This window comes from Bombus fervidus, chromosome 6 (assembly GCF_041682495.2).
Source record: "Bombus fervidus isolate BK054 chromosome 6, iyBomFerv1, whole genome shotgun sequence".
Lineage (NCBI taxonomy): Eukaryota > Metazoa > Arthropoda > Insecta > Hymenoptera > Apidae > Bombus > Bombus fervidus.
The window spans coordinates 6,218,326-6,233,734 of record NC_091522.1 but is presented as its reverse complement, the minus strand read 5'-3'; the positions used below and the strand labels follow the sequence as shown (position 1 = coordinate 6,233,734).

General features: G+C 33.0%; 2 protein-coding genes across 12 annotated transcripts in view; one reads left to right on the top strand and one right to left on the bottom strand.

Annotated features, from left to right (window-relative positions):
- LOC139988428 (rho guanine nucleotide exchange factor 17) overlaps positions 1 to 10,837 on the top strand; it is a 67,429-nt gene extending 56,592 nt beyond the window's left edge. Inside the window, exons 15-25 of one of the 7 annotated variants that reach the window (XM_072005858.1) lie at positions 428 to 522; positions 656 to 878; positions 1,870 to 1,961; positions 2,728 to 2,995; positions 3,889 to 3,954; positions 4,754 to 4,990; positions 5,197 to 5,264; positions 5,501 to 5,827; positions 7,020 to 7,190; positions 8,097 to 8,380; positions 8,840 to 10,837. In XM_072005858.1, the coding sequence (XP_071861959.1) occupies positions 428 to 522; positions 656 to 878; positions 1,870 to 1,961; positions 2,728 to 2,995; positions 3,889 to 3,954; positions 4,754 to 4,990; positions 5,197 to 5,264; positions 5,501 to 5,827; positions 7,020 to 7,190; positions 8,097 to 8,359 (1,810 nt within the window). In that variant the 3' untranslated portion in view covers positions 8,360 to 8,380; positions 8,840 to 10,837. Of the gene's footprint in view, positions 1 to 427; positions 523 to 655; positions 879 to 1,869; positions 1,962 to 2,727; positions 2,996 to 3,846; positions 3,955 to 4,750; positions 4,991 to 5,196; positions 5,265 to 5,500; positions 5,828 to 7,019; positions 7,191 to 8,096; positions 8,381 to 8,839 lie in introns of all 7 variants that reach the window. The other 6 variants (XM_072005857.1, XM_072005856.1, XM_072005854.1 and 3 more) reach the window with 6 other exon arrangements.
- The window catches only part of LOC139988429 (prostaglandin E2 receptor EP3 subtype), a 26,236-nt gene continuing 16,649 nt past the window's right edge, over positions 5,823 to 15,409 (bottom strand). For 2 of the 5 annotated variants that reach the window (XM_072005861.1, XM_072005862.1), the window contains exon 6: positions 13,165 to 14,961. In XM_072005861.1, the coding sequence (XP_071861962.1) occupies positions 14,834 to 14,961 (128 nt within the window). In that variant the 3' untranslated portion in view covers positions 13,165 to 14,833. Of the gene's footprint in view, positions 6,438 to 13,164; positions 14,962 to 15,409 lie in introns of those variants that run through there. The other 3 variants (XR_011800118.1, XM_072005865.1, XM_072005864.1) reach the window with 3 other exon arrangements.

Genomic DNA, 15,409 nt, shown 5'->3' with positions numbered 1-15,409 from the left:
TGTTTATATTGTTTCGATTACTATGTTTAAATTCTATGTTTATTCTGTATCACTCTGTTAATTCATAATTTATGATATACTTATTAATATTATAGTTGACGATATTATAGTAAAAATAGTAGAGAAATGTCACATGTTTCTTTTACATAATATGTATATTGTAAATGTTATGTACATTTATATTTTTATGAACAGAACTGGAACAGAAGATTTTTCCATGTACTAAATATTATGAGTATTTTATGTTAGACATTTTATATATATTTTTATATATTCTATACATTTTCGTTGTATTTTCTATTTTTATATTAATTGTCAGATATCTTTTATTATAAATATACAATGCACAGACACAGTTGTTTCTTATATAAATTAAATTTTTTCTAATATTTTATCATTTTCTACATATGCATTCGTTTTCTGTCAGAAGTTCCTGTCCAAATAGTCTGGTTGGCCTATTGGAAGCAAATAAGTACAAAATGTTAATGAGAATACCGCTGGACGACCTAGAAGTTATGAAAGGTAAGGAAGAAGAAACTGCTAAATTCTTTAATACTATAATATTAACAAATGCTACAAAAAAAAAAAAATAAATAAATAAATAAAATAAAATAAAATAATTCCATGATTATAAATTAAATTTTATTTCCATTAGCCAAAGATGAAAACCTGAGGCGAATGGCTCGTGAGGTAGACCATCTGCGAGAAGACTGTGCAACGTTGACTCAGCTTCAGGAACTCGCAGCTACATTGCATGGTGCGAAGCAACAATTAGAGGATCTTATCAAGGATATGTTGGGTCAGGCACAGCGTCAATTAGCTGAAAGGAACGCAGCGCATTCGCAGTTGGCTTGTCTGGAATTAACGCTTAACACTCAGTAAGTAACACGTCTTTCACATGTCATATCATTACATCCTACGTTAAGCGTTTTAAAATACCTAGTATTAAAATGTCAAGAAAAATTTAATAAACACATTCACATTTTATCATTGACGTTTGAATCGCTTTTATTAGACGTTACTTCACTTTGATCATCTCAAAATTTATTCTACTCTATCACATATGAAAGCGCTCCTTCATTGAACCAATCCCATAATTTACGATAGTTAGATCTTATACAATTAAACATACATAATCTTTTGAAACCTTTTTATTTTGTATCATTTATATTTTTTTGTATATATTAATGTTACTGGTAGAGAAAAATGATTTATACGAAACCTTTGATTATTGATTCAGCTATGTTCTTCACTGTATATTATGAACACTAGAACTACGGACGGCTAAAGTATAAAATTTGCTCCAAACAAATTGAAATAAAAGGTATATGAAAAAGCACGTAATGCAAGCGAAGAAAGACCACCGAAACATTCGATAAAAATTCAATAATTACATTTTACTATTAATACTTCTTAAATCATTGTATTAAAGTTTCTTTAGTCTGATCATCTCTGACTTGACTGTAACCCACAGTACGAAAAGATTTTTCATAGTCCATGAATTCTTTCTAATTTACGATAGTTCCTATTGAACGAGTCCCGTTTTCCCATTTCACTGCGTCATTTTCCTCGCGAAGTTCGAGCTCATATCTTCGCTCGCAAATGTCATTTACCTAACATTTCTAACAAACAACGTCGCGATTGAAAGGACAACGAAGGAATGTCTCATTCGAAGCTGCATGGTGACAGTTTATCGAATGACGACATTCCATCCATTAGCGGTTCACAAAGCGGTATAGCCTCACAATAAGAGTATTTTTGCGCTTTATTCGCCTCACGTTTCTGATCCACGTGCATCGAATTATGCCCAATAAGCGACGTGACATCAAGTAGCTCGTATGATACTAGTCTCAAGTATTATATTTGCAGGGCTGGAATCGAGAACATTTCCGTAATGTTCACAAAGCCGGACAAAAGGGCCAGCTGGGAAGAGAGCTTCAACGAAGCTAAACAGAAGTTAGGTGAGTTGTTCCGCGACTATAGTGGAATTCACGAGGTTTACTTAGTTAAAGACATTGAAAGACAACACTTGCTACGCTAGTTAACTCTCAATTAGTGTCATAAGGACCAGGTCGCTATTGTATACGTAATAAATAAAGAATTAATTAGTAAAGAACTTGGTTGACAGCTGGTCTTGCGTTGTAAGGACTAGAAAAACATTGAGAAGAAAATAAGGGGGAGGGGGGAGATTAAAAGAAGTTGAAGATAGAGTAAAGCCTTTATTAAATAATTGTAAGACGTGTGAAAGAAAGTGTATCATATCTGCCAGTAATATGACCCGCATCACACCAATTGAGAATAATCTATTGTAGGGTTTTCTTTTCTCATAGTCCAGACAGCTAGGATTGATGTGTGAGTGGTATGTATTTGGTCTCGGTCACTTTAGTTTTGGTATATCACATCTTGGTCTTTTTCTTCTCGATGTTTACAAACTGTGGACATCGAATTAGTACCACTCATAGTATAATTTCCATCTCTTCTTACTTTTTTTTTTTCTTTTTAGATTAATATTGAACATTTGAAAAAATAGATGAATTACGTTCATAAGTGTATTGCAAAGAAATGACATTGTATTTACGTAGATAAATAGGTAAGTGGGTAGTAAATTTGGAATAATAACACCAAAATAAATAAACATCTTTGGACAATCAAAACTCGTGAAACCCACCATAGTCCATTCCAGAACGCGTACATTTCTGATCAGTGTCGATGTGTCTCGACTTACAGCGTTGTCCGCTGATAGGAGGCCCTGCCCAGAATTTGTGGGACCTCTGCCAATTCGAAAGACTCGGGCTGGCTTGCAGTTCACTTGCGCTGCGCCCACATTGGCCAATGGACAGGGTTCCAGGGACGTTTGGGTGTGCAATAGCGATGGTTACGTAGGTCAAGTCTGCGTGTTGAGTCTCACCCCGGAACCACCACAAGTGACATCTTGTAACGGAGTCTGCAACGCAAGGATCCTATGTGTCGCGGGAATTCCAGCGTGCACCCAAAGGTGAGATTCTCTGAGATTCTTTGTTCGCGAAGGCTGGGGGTGTGAGTTGGGGCTTTCACTATTTGGATTCTTGTGGTTTCTGTTGCTCGAAGCTTCTGGGTGTGAGCTGGTTGTGGGACTTCTGGGAACATGTTTTGTCTATATATTGTGTTTAAATACAATTAATCGATGGAATATTGTATTCCAACTCTAGGATTGCATTTGTGGAGTGTATTTATTATATGATGTTAGGTTGTTTCATTAATTCTGTTGTTTTTTTTATTATTGTTTTTAAATGTCTATTTTTAAAATTAGTATTTAATCTTTCAAGAAGATTAACAAAACGGTGAAAGGATGGCAAGCGAAAGGCTAAATTAAGAGTTTAAGAGTTCACTTCAAAGTTGATTTTCGTAGTCCTGAAAAGGAAACCTTGACAAAATTCTAAACCGCAGATATTTCATAATTCAGGTATAGAAAAGTTCATTTCTAAATGGAAACGGTTGATAGGAAATAAATAAGAATATAGTGATGATTGAATTCATAATTCTTCTCTATAATTCCAAATCAAAATTTGCTAAAAAATGACAAAAGCTATGAAACGACCTAATATTCTTATACCAAAAGTGGTGTCAATGTTTGCCAAATATTAATAATATCTTATCATCAACTTAATATATATGTATCCAACGAAATGTGACGATGTCTGAAAGTTTCAAGCAACATGGAAAGTACATATTTAATTCAGAGAGGTCCTTGAAAAAAAAAAAAAAAAAAACGGTTAAAATGATAAGGAATTTTTAAGGAATAATTTTTTTTGTAATACTTTGTAGACTAGTAGAAAGGGACCTTATTTTATTTGTATTATATTTTAGATCGAATTCGTGCGTGACTAACAACATTTCATTCGCGAACAGTAAGAGCGGCATAAGCATCTCGGTCCAGGATGTCGATGCCAGTGGCGGGAACATACAGTTAGATAGGTAATACTCTTGACTGAAAATTTGAATCGGAACGAAGTAGTGTTGTATAACGAGGAGTCAACTCGTAAAAGCGAATAATAGCTACAATTTACTAAAATTACATACAATCGAGATTATATTATGAAATTCATCTGTATGTATGTCAAGAATAAAAATTCTAACCAGAAATTCCGTCACTTCTTACATTTCCATCATGATTTTGAAAGTGATATTAATTATCGGTTGATTTCTTGTTATAGAATATTTTACGATATATTATGAAATCTTTTATATCATTTTACATATGTTAAACATCCATTATAAGATGATCATATATCTATTTTAAAATAGTACTAAAAGTAGGCTCCTTTTGATGCTATTAAAAATATATTGATAAAAGAATAAGCAATTTTCAAATACATTATCCACACTTCAAAAATTTGTTAGATAATTATTCGGCATTGTAATAAAATATTCTTAATTAATTATTAATATCTAAAATCAGTTATTTATAATATTAGATATAATTAAAAAATATACTATAAGTATTATAATTTTAATATAATAAATGTTATTATAATAAAATTTCATATTATTTTACGTTATAATAGAAATTTTCCTTTATAATATATATTATACAATTTCTCGCAATAGATACATATCTTTTTTCAAAACCATTTCTATAAAAATAATATATTTTTTTCTGCATCGATTTAACAACATACGACAGGAGCTTATTTTTAGAGAAACTTTTAGTACATTATCCTATATCATTAGTAGTATGCTTCGTCATTAATCTAAGAAAGCTGTTTTGCAGTAGCTCGAGCTCCGACGACTCGGACTCGGACGACATTCCATGTGCAGATACGGGTAGCCTGGCTTTGAGCAGCGACGTTCCGAGTATTGATAATGTTACAACGGAAGAAGACGTTAACCAACCAACGATGTGGCTGGGAACCGAAGATGGATGCATACATGTATACAATTGTAACGACAACATCAGGATAAAAAAGAACAAAGTGAAAATACAGCACAATAGCAGTGTGCATTGCATCATGTAAGATTTTTCAAGTTTCCTTTATTGATCCTAATTATATTTATCAAACAATCAATTTCTAATAATTAATTTTTTATTGATAATTCATTAATGATATAACCACTATAAATAGTGCTTCAAAAATGTTTAGATTATTATTATTTTCTTTAGTCTAGATGTATTTGTTTCCTTTTCTTCTACAATCTTAATAATATTTAATATTTCAGATATTTGGATAATAAAGTGTTCGTGTCACTTGCTAATGGAGACATCACTGTCTATTCTCGAGATCACAGTAAGTCCTATATCTCTATTACAATATACATTTTTCTAAATTAAATTCATAAAAAAATATAAACTTTGTACTAATCGAGCAGTAAACTCAATAAAACATTGAATAACATAACAAACAACGAGCTAAAATAAATTATGCGATTCCTTCAAATCTAAACGCTCTGTAAAAAAAATCTTTAGCGTTTATAACACCCTTGTAGGTCAAACATTCTCAATATAAATATCGTTTAATTATAGTGGGTGGTTGGAATACACCCGACCCAACGACAGTATCGGTAGGCTCAGTGGCTTCTCCAGTTACGAAAATGCTTCCGGTATCCGGGAAACTTTGGTGCGGGTGCCACAATTCCGTAAAAATCCTCAACACCCACTCACTAGATATAGAACACACTTTCGCCGTTAGCAACGACACATCCCTGTCGGTTTCCTGCATGGCAAGTTCCGGTGGGCTAGGAGTCTGGATTTCTTTGCACAATAGCGCCGTGCTGCGATTGTTCCACTCTGGTAGCTATGAATGCTTGACGGACATCAATATAGCACCAGCCGTCACCAAAATGCTTACCAGTAAGTTTCTACGTATCTTAATCTTTTAGATGAACAAGATACCTGTGATAGCTTATTATCCTTATGTTAGACATATTTTTAGTTCTTTGCAATTTTACGTTGATCCGTACGCGACATATGTTTCGTTTCATTTCTTTCATCTCTAAGATAGAAAACATAGTCTTTTTCATTGAAATATCGTTCAATAAAAATAGTTTTATCGACATAAATGCAATATTGATTACGAAAATGTGAAAATATATCCAAATTATGAACTATCTTCGAAAGTAACTTATTAAATTTCAATTAATTGGAATAAAATGTGATTTCTACCACAAAGAGAAGTTAAAGAAATTTAATTCTAAAATATTATTCCCATATTAGTTTTAGATTTATGTTGAAACTGACTTTAAAATATAGAAGTTGAATTTACGTGAGGATCGTAAAAAGACCTACACCTGAGAGAGTATAACCGAAGATAAAATAGAAAATCTTACCTGATGCGAAAGGTCGTTAAACGTAGGAACACCAGATTCCTTTCAGCATTTCAAAGTCGTTTCACAAGTAGATTAACGGTTGTTCTTCACGAATTGGACCAAGAAGTTCTCGTCTTGGCCTCCTATTTGTGACACTGATCGTGTTTAAACAAAATACATAATCAAAATAAAACGTAGAAGAAAACAATATTGAACATGCATTATTAACACTAATACTACCGACGACAATACAGATAAAATACAATACTTATACGAAAAAATTAAAGACAGGAACAACAATTATATATCTGTACAAAATTATAAGTGATAAGTACTAAATACTATATTCAATTTCTTGTTTATTTACTTTTTTAATTTAATTTTTAATTTACTTTTACTTTCTGAAATCTATGAAACACGCAATGGCATCAAATTTTTGGCCGATAGTCTACTTTGCCAAAAATCATAGAATATCCCCCAAACGTACAATGAGCTAAATCTATTAAATTTCTATGAAGTTATTAATTGGTCATTCTGGCCATACTTTTAAATTTACTATTAACATCAAATTTTGCAATTTTCATTAATAAATCTTTCTTCAGTCTTATACATTGGAAGTTTTCCAAATAAATTCCATATCAAAAACTTTAATTCAAGTAAACCTTACACAACCAGATATATTTTCTCAATTTTATTATATGGTATTTATTTTAACGGAAGCTTTAAACTTGCTGCAGGTTGCGATGACATAATACGACAGCACAAGGCCGCCTGTCTCAGGGTTACCGCACTTTTGGCTTGCAACGAGTTGCTTTGGATCGGCACGAGTGCCGGTGTACTATTGACCGTGCCAATTCCCCATATAAAGCCATCCACGCAGAGGATGTCCCAACCACCGATCGTGATTGGTACGTATTGACGTCACGTTCGATCGTTTATAATCGTAGCTTATTGCTTTCGATATAATTAGAAGCTGGCCACTGAGTTTACTCGTGACTTTTCAACGAAGTGTTTGCTTCGACACCGGCCAGATACAGGCTCGATCAATCATTTAGGAATTTTTGGATTTCCCTGTGTATCTAAGTAAACTATCTACTAATAAATCTTGGAAAACGGAGCCTTTCACGTGACGCTACAAGCTTTCAATCTCTACTACAATTTAATTGCTATATGCAATATTCAGTCGTAGGAAAATTGGTGTATCTGATATATCAAAGAAAAGGTATTTTGGTCTTTGAATGTTGCAAAATTTTGTTAATACGTATGTTGATGAATAAAATGTTTTATTCAACGTTTTCTGAATCTGATTTAAATATGGCGATTGTATCGTTTTTTCATCGCCCTTGTACTGGTCATTAATATTTCAATTTCGTAGAATTATTTAGAATCAGCGCCTTAATTAGATTAACACGATGAAATATTTATATTGCACTTCGCTACATTAATTACTAGGTCGTTGCATGTGAAGTAATCTGAACGTACTTGGAATCATTGCACAAGAACATGTATTACTTTGCAAATTTTGTCTTATGACTTGTAAAATTTCATTAATAATATTAGCTTAATTGTGCACACGGGCCCAGAAAGTATGAATAACAAAAAGTTGTCATCTCTTAGAAATAGAATTGCAGTATATATATAATAAAACAAAAATAAGTAAGAAATGTGGTAACCCGCTATAATGTTTCGAAATTAAAGCTTGGAGCTAGCAGTAGATTACATTTTTAGTGAATAACATTGTTGTAAATAATATCGTCGAGCTTCACGTCGAAAAATATTTAGGAAGTAAAACTGTATTTTGTTATATTTTTCAGGTGTTCCTCATGGACATACCGGACACGTGCGTTTCCTCACATGCGTCGAGACGACTACATTGTCGAAGCCGGATCCGCGTCCAAAAGTGAACAGATACTCTCTGAAATCTAGCAAAACTCAACAGAACAACATCAATCGCGGGAAACTTTTGGTGATATCAGGCGGAGATGGTTACGAGAATTTCAGAGGTGCACAGGCATCAGCCGAGCTGCAGGCTGGTCGTGAAGATTCGACCAACCATCTGCTGCTTTGGAAGGTGTGATCTGATCTGGCACGGCCCTCGGTAAGTTCGATTCGAAGCACTTGAATTAAAATTTGTTATGACATTTGATAATACATATGAACTATTAAAAATTCAAATTGATCCGCTCTATCTTTGGATATTTCATGACTTTTCATTTGAAGTAAAATCTACTGAAGTCACAAATTATTTTTAGGTTGTAACATATGAAATGTACAATTTTTAAAGACTCATATTTCACTGAATTCTACAAGGGATACATTTATGCATGTAAATATCAAAAAATTAAAATCATATAAAGAAAAAATTTTAAAAGAATGTGTGATGGTACATCTACAACGATAAAATTATTTAGAAGATAGATACCAGAAAATATGTTACAATCAAATAAGAATTTAAAGAAGAGTTTTTAATCGTGTCCCAATTACCTTGATCTCAATTCCAAAAAATCGCATTAAAACTCGTATACATTTAAATCTAAAAAATGGGGAAATTTTGCAGGTAAGGGCCAAAATTCACTCACGTCGGCATGACATGCCGTGGGAATCATTGTTGCGTGTGCAATCCACACGCGGTCGGGTCCGTCATTGTCCGATCGTGACTGTTCAGGACTTGTTCGCCCGACGATTTTTCAGAGAACGCGGAAGAATTCTCTGGCTCGTTTTGGCCGAGTGGATCAAAAGCAGGATAAGGGAGGTCCGTTATTTTCAAGGTGTCAAGAAGCACGCGTTCCAAACTGCTATGGAACCGGACTAGAGAGCTTTCTCTAAATCTTTTGTTAATACCGATCGAGAGAGTCAGATCGTTACAGTAATATATTCGAATCTTGCTGGCTCGTTTCGAAATGGAACTACTGAAAAGGTTCACTGAAATCAGATTCAAAACGACAGAGACACGTTCACACGTGTTTGAGACACTATAGAAAAAAAATCACGTTCGATTGAATCTATAAATAATTATTAAAATATATATCATTATGATCTGGCTGTTTTGAATATTATTTGATTTCAGTAAATCGATTCCATGAAAGTTTGTACTTTTGCACTGGACCTGAATGAAACGTTGGTTTCTCGATGTTCGATCTCGCGGCATTAATTCTTCGTGTGATCGCAATTTAAATGTCATTGTACTTCGATAAAAGGAGGTACAGGTGAACGACCGTACACGCGTGCTTTAAGCGAATCGATGTAATTTCGCGTGTATTATGCTCGTGTTAAATATAATATATATACGTTGAATTTAACACTAGAACGCAATGGATAACGATACCTGGAAGAGCGTTGAATCGAGCTTAACACAACACCGTGACACTGGCCTAAAAATACCTTTAAAACGTTAAAAGGGAACTAATCGAGTTAGAGTGCCAAAACGAATTTATCATTGTCCATCGATCGACGCCGCGCGCTCGAGAACTGACGTATAATATCGTTGTTCGTTTTATTAATAATTCAACTGATCGCAGCAGAATGTGTTCGCGTTTAATCGCTAATGGGATTCTAGCGAATTCCGAGACTGGATAAATAATAAAGAACTCGGGCGCAAATAAAATTCTTTCGGATTTAAAATTCTTGCGAATAGCAATTTCATTGTAATTGCAAGTCGAGAGAATTATACTTTAGTTGAGTTATCTTCAGTAAAGAGAAATGGAAAATAAATAAAATCTCAATCGTTGGACTTTTGACATTAGATTCTGACTTTTCGTCTTCCTAATATTTTCTTTATTTGGAAGAAAATAAAAGTGTTATTGTAGATGGATAAAATAATTTTGTTAAAAATGTAAGAAAAATTGTGAGAGTCATAAAGAAATGTATATTGGAATAAAGAAGGTTCCTCAAAGCTTCGTCGCGATAATTATTATATATTAGCGTAAAATTATTCTGTTGTTGCTATGTCCGTATTAATGGTACAAAAATTCGAGTGGCCAATTCGTATAGTTTCCCCTGTTCAGGGTACTTCTGGATAGACCTTAAGCTCTTTATACATCTCCCGCGCGTTTTATTCGCTTCAACTTTGAGCGATTCGTCTGACTTTTTTACAACTTCGCGTATATATCGACCGTACATAATTAACATACAGCGTATTTGACAATAATTAATTGATATCGATCCTTCAGATAGTCTTACTCAAGATCACGATGCAAATCATTTTTTGATTTTCAATTGTACAATCAATTTTCGCGCACTTCGCCCTTCTGATTTTCGGAATTGCCAATTTTATTTTTGCGCGGATGTTCGCACGTTGATTAATTTCATCAATACCGAAGTCGTAACTATAAAAACCTCGCCCTTACCGCAATGATTCGTTTTTAATCAGGACCGAGGACACTTTACAGCTTCGGATGTCTCTTTCAGAATACTCGATTGAATGTTGACTAATCTTCCTTGAATTCATTTTACGAATTTTAGATTTCTCGCGGAGCCAAGGTGAGATATTCAGAGTATTATTATACTTTTATGACGGCGTTTGATCATAGCAGAAAATTAAAAAACAAAATAAAAATTGTTATCCTTCGATTACGAAAATTGAAAGAAATTGTATGGATGCGTTGTCTAATTATATATATAACATATGCAAAAAAGAGACAAAAATTATATTAAAAAAAAATAAAAGATTATTGGAGTGAATGTTTCTGAGAGCTGTATCATTTTGATGGAAGAGCCGGCGATGCTTCAAAATGCTTCAAGACTGAGTCGCATAATTTTAAAGAACACAATATAATAAATCATGTTAACCCTACACATAACCATTATATTCAATCAATGATATCGATGCGACATTTCGTAAGAAGCATTAGAGCCTTGATTTTCGATCTCCCACGACCGGCTCGAACCGAAAAACGATTACAAGACTCGCTCTACAATCATCATAGAAATGGAGACATCTTTTTGATGTGTATATAATTATCGACATACCTGTATGTGTGATAAATTGTTGTTCGCAAGCCTATCGCTCAAAAGCAAGGTATAGATGTTAGAATTGATATAACGAGGTCGTAAATTAAAATATTAATCAAACATATAGCGGTATGCATTTTATAAAAATGTCCTGAATCTCAAACCAGAAAAGTTACCTTTATATTGATATCTAAAATATTTATATGAAATGTGTGCACTATATGCAAAACAGCAAATTATATATCTTTACAACCTGTTTTCTAGTATCCTGTACAAAATTTTTTTAATTGTTTAGCTGATCAATTATATGAAACTTGATTGGTAACCAACGGTAACATGGTCAATATATTATATATTATATATACTCTTTGTAATACAAGATACACGGCAGTCTCATGCGTCATTTGAACCTCTGCATAGTATAATTATAATGCTGGTGAAACGTCGAAACATAATTCCTTCTAGATAAACTCGAAATAATCCCGATAACATAGAATTGAAACCATAAAAGCCGAATTCTTGAAATTCTCAAAATCTCCTGAAACTTTTTCTATCACATTAGAAAAAATGAAAAAATTCTAATCCGATGGTCTTGAACTAGCTATCGAACGCCTTGTTCTGTCTTTTGCTCCTTAAATTTCATTTCTTTTAGTTCTCAGAACATATCGATAGCTGTCCAATCTTATGACCTTATTATATCTCTTCCACCAACTATGCAATCTGTTGCTAATAAAAATTGTTGACCGCGTACGGGCTTATATTTTATTTATCGGTGTGATTTCTATTATCGTAGCCGAAACGTATATACATGTTTGCATGTGATTGAGCTCGATTGCGTGAGAAGGCGGGAACGAAAGAACTGAAAAAGAAAGACGAGAGAATCGTGAATATTTGCCTTTGACTTTGCGTCCTTTCGCGAATTGAAAAGTATCGATCCTTTCGCGAGACAACGCGTGCAATCATATCGTTCTAATTGTCGTTGACGCGTGTGCCTGTGATGGATGGTGAACTAGAATCGTATGGGGTGCGATGGTCAAGGATGCAACTGCGTGTACCAGAAGTGTAGACGATCTTTTGTTAGTCAACGTGTTGTTAGTCAACAAGGAATATCTACAAATTCTATGAAATTTCGTTACGATCGTCTCTGTGTATTTTTGTTTATCTCGTAGCGAATATGGAGATCGAACGAACGTAGTTAGATCTTTCATCGACGCGTAAAACGTGGGAGACGAGCGTGAAATTAAAAAGTCAAGTTATTATTTATTGTAGCTACTTAAGGTACGTGAAAGTACGCCAGACGTATCGCGATTGATACTGTGTACGAATGCAACTGTGGTATATTTCTAGTGTGCAATAAAAAAAAAAAAAAAGGAAGAAAGATGTCATGTATTCAGCAACGATCGCGTCCCGTAAGTTATTGATTAATGTTGTTAAGTGTCTAGAAGCAAGAGATACGTAATTGCGTATAAAATATATTTGTATTATATGTATTCCTTCCTTTCCACTCGTTTCGTTATTTCGTTGTCTCCAACACGCACATTGCTGATTATCACTTGTTTGAAATTATCCCTTTTTATTTATTATTAATAATAGCGAAGTTGAGTAAGATTTTATTCGAAATCTAAGATGTAAAATCGATAAAACTGGCACTTAGTAACTCACGAATATTAATTTATTCAATTACTTGAATTTTTATATTCAAACATTAATCCTCACATATCGTAGCACCAGACAGATTCAGACAAGCCATCAATTTTACATTTTAAATGTCATCACACGTAATTATTAACATTTATTTCCTATAAGAATCGAAAATATGTATTTTTTCTATCGGATATCAGAAACACAAAAAACCGTTTCTAAATCTCTAAATTAATCTCTAAGAATTAATGCTGAGTATTCATACTGATACAAAGTCCACAAAAAAACGAATTTGTTAAACAAATTTATTACAAAAAAGAAGTAATTAAAATGTATTAATATAATTATATTGATACAATAGAAGGTGATAAAGTATTTATCGCTATAAGTTACATCGGCTTCCTCTAATGAAGTACCAACTTATTGTTTGTTAAGTATAAAGCACGAGACTACTTAATTTATTTATATGCGATAAGTATTTCCATCAGTGTCATATCTTGAAGAAAAGAAAGATATATATATTTCTCTCTCAATTTCTATTTAAATTTTATAAGGAAGTACATTGTATGATGAAAATACGCTTTGTATTTAATGCTTTGGTAAATTGTCGGTTCATTGCATTCATTTTGTAACTACTGCACACTTGCATTAATTTATTGACTAGACATATATTTACGCAACTATACCAGAAGCATATATCGAAATTTGCATTGCAATCATTTCTTGTTTACTTACTTTATTATACTTATTTAGAATATAGTTCTTGATACACTTAACTACACTTCTTGTTATTATATATTATCTTATGTGTATATTTTTCTCTTTAAAGACAATTTGAAGCGAATTTTTACATTTCTCGCAAAATACCCGGTTTAAAAAGTACATCGAACAAACAACACTCACTCTCACTTGCAGACTGCAAACGAGTAGAGTCTTGCATATTTTGCCGGGTATTTTATAATATTTTGAAGCTTTATTTTAATATACATATAATGTACATCCATTGATACGATACACGCACCATGTGCCATAATAATTTTTTGGAATGCTGTTTATTCACTTCTCTAATAAAATTCAACAATATATATAAAGAAAAAAAAAAAAAAGAAATAAATAAAACCGAAAATAAGAATATCAACATCTGTCATATTTTCGTGTAGTCCCATTAAATTCCCTTGATATATAAAGCACGACACCTTTTTATAAAACAGTTAAAAAATTAATTAGGTAATCAGAATATTAAAATATCCAAAATAACAACGATTAAAATTATCCGTAAAATGTACCATGTACAATAACACGAAAACTGCACAGAAAATGTATGAACATTGAAAATGTGCAAATTGTACACGAAAAATGAGCGAGGTATCAATCTCAATTCATCTGATTTATTCCTCAGTTACTCATTCTCATGATCTTGAAGATTTCTCAAACGAAAATAGTTTCATATTCAAACTTTCCCTTGTTTTAAATATCCTTCTAATCATTAAGCAAAATAAAAATTGTACAATTTCTTCGTAATTTCGATATTTCGATCGATATCGATGTCAACTGAAGGTAATAGGTTTGCCAGGCGTTTGATGAGATATTATTCGTTGAGATATTTTAGTTAATAATCGAAACTATTTTAAATATTTTCCTAATTGCCAACACAATGATCGTAATTTCGTAATATCGAATTTTTTCGTAATTTCGCTCGATATCGATTCTAATTTAAAGCAATGGATTCGCCAGTTATTCGATGAAAGTTCGTAGCGCGGTTACTCGTGTATATACCAAGCGAAGATCTTCCAACGTTCTCGAAGAGCGTGCAGCTCAAGCCTGCCTAACATCATGACTATTGAGCTGTTTCAGGAAGATCATTCGCCGAAGCCTATCTCAGATCGGCACCGCCACTAAATGAGGATCGTGTTCCTCGCTGACGGGCATGGAGGGTGCCTCGGTGATCGGGTTCGACGGATCACCACTGCTGCTCTGGTGGTCTGTGGTACCTGTCAGGTGTTAGAGATTCCATTTCAATCGTACGGATCATCAACATCAGTCTAAGCTGATAGGAGAATACTACTTCTGCCAAAAGTTCTTCATCAGCTATGTTAATGAGAAAACTGATTGTTAAACTATGCAGATAATTACACTATCGCTTAAAAGGTTGGGATCACTTATTCGATATGAAGAAATATTTGGGCCTCTATGTTTTTTATAAAATTTTATTCTGTTTTATGTTCTTTTATTTTTTACGTAAAATCAAAACCCCCTGTATATATATATATAGAACTACAGTGGAAAGATTATGAAAAAGAAGGCTATGATTATTAGATTATATCTATTTTTCAAATATTTCGACGAGTCGTGTAATGTGTATGAATTAAATGCAATGAGATGTCACAAAGATATACTACAGAGATAAAAGATAATAGAAGGTACTTCCTATAAATCTACCAAGAATAACAAATAGTGAATTAATTTATTTTTTATTTTTTATTCTTTTTCTTTTTGTGTGTGCACTATGCAACGATCCCAAACTTGTAAATTTTAA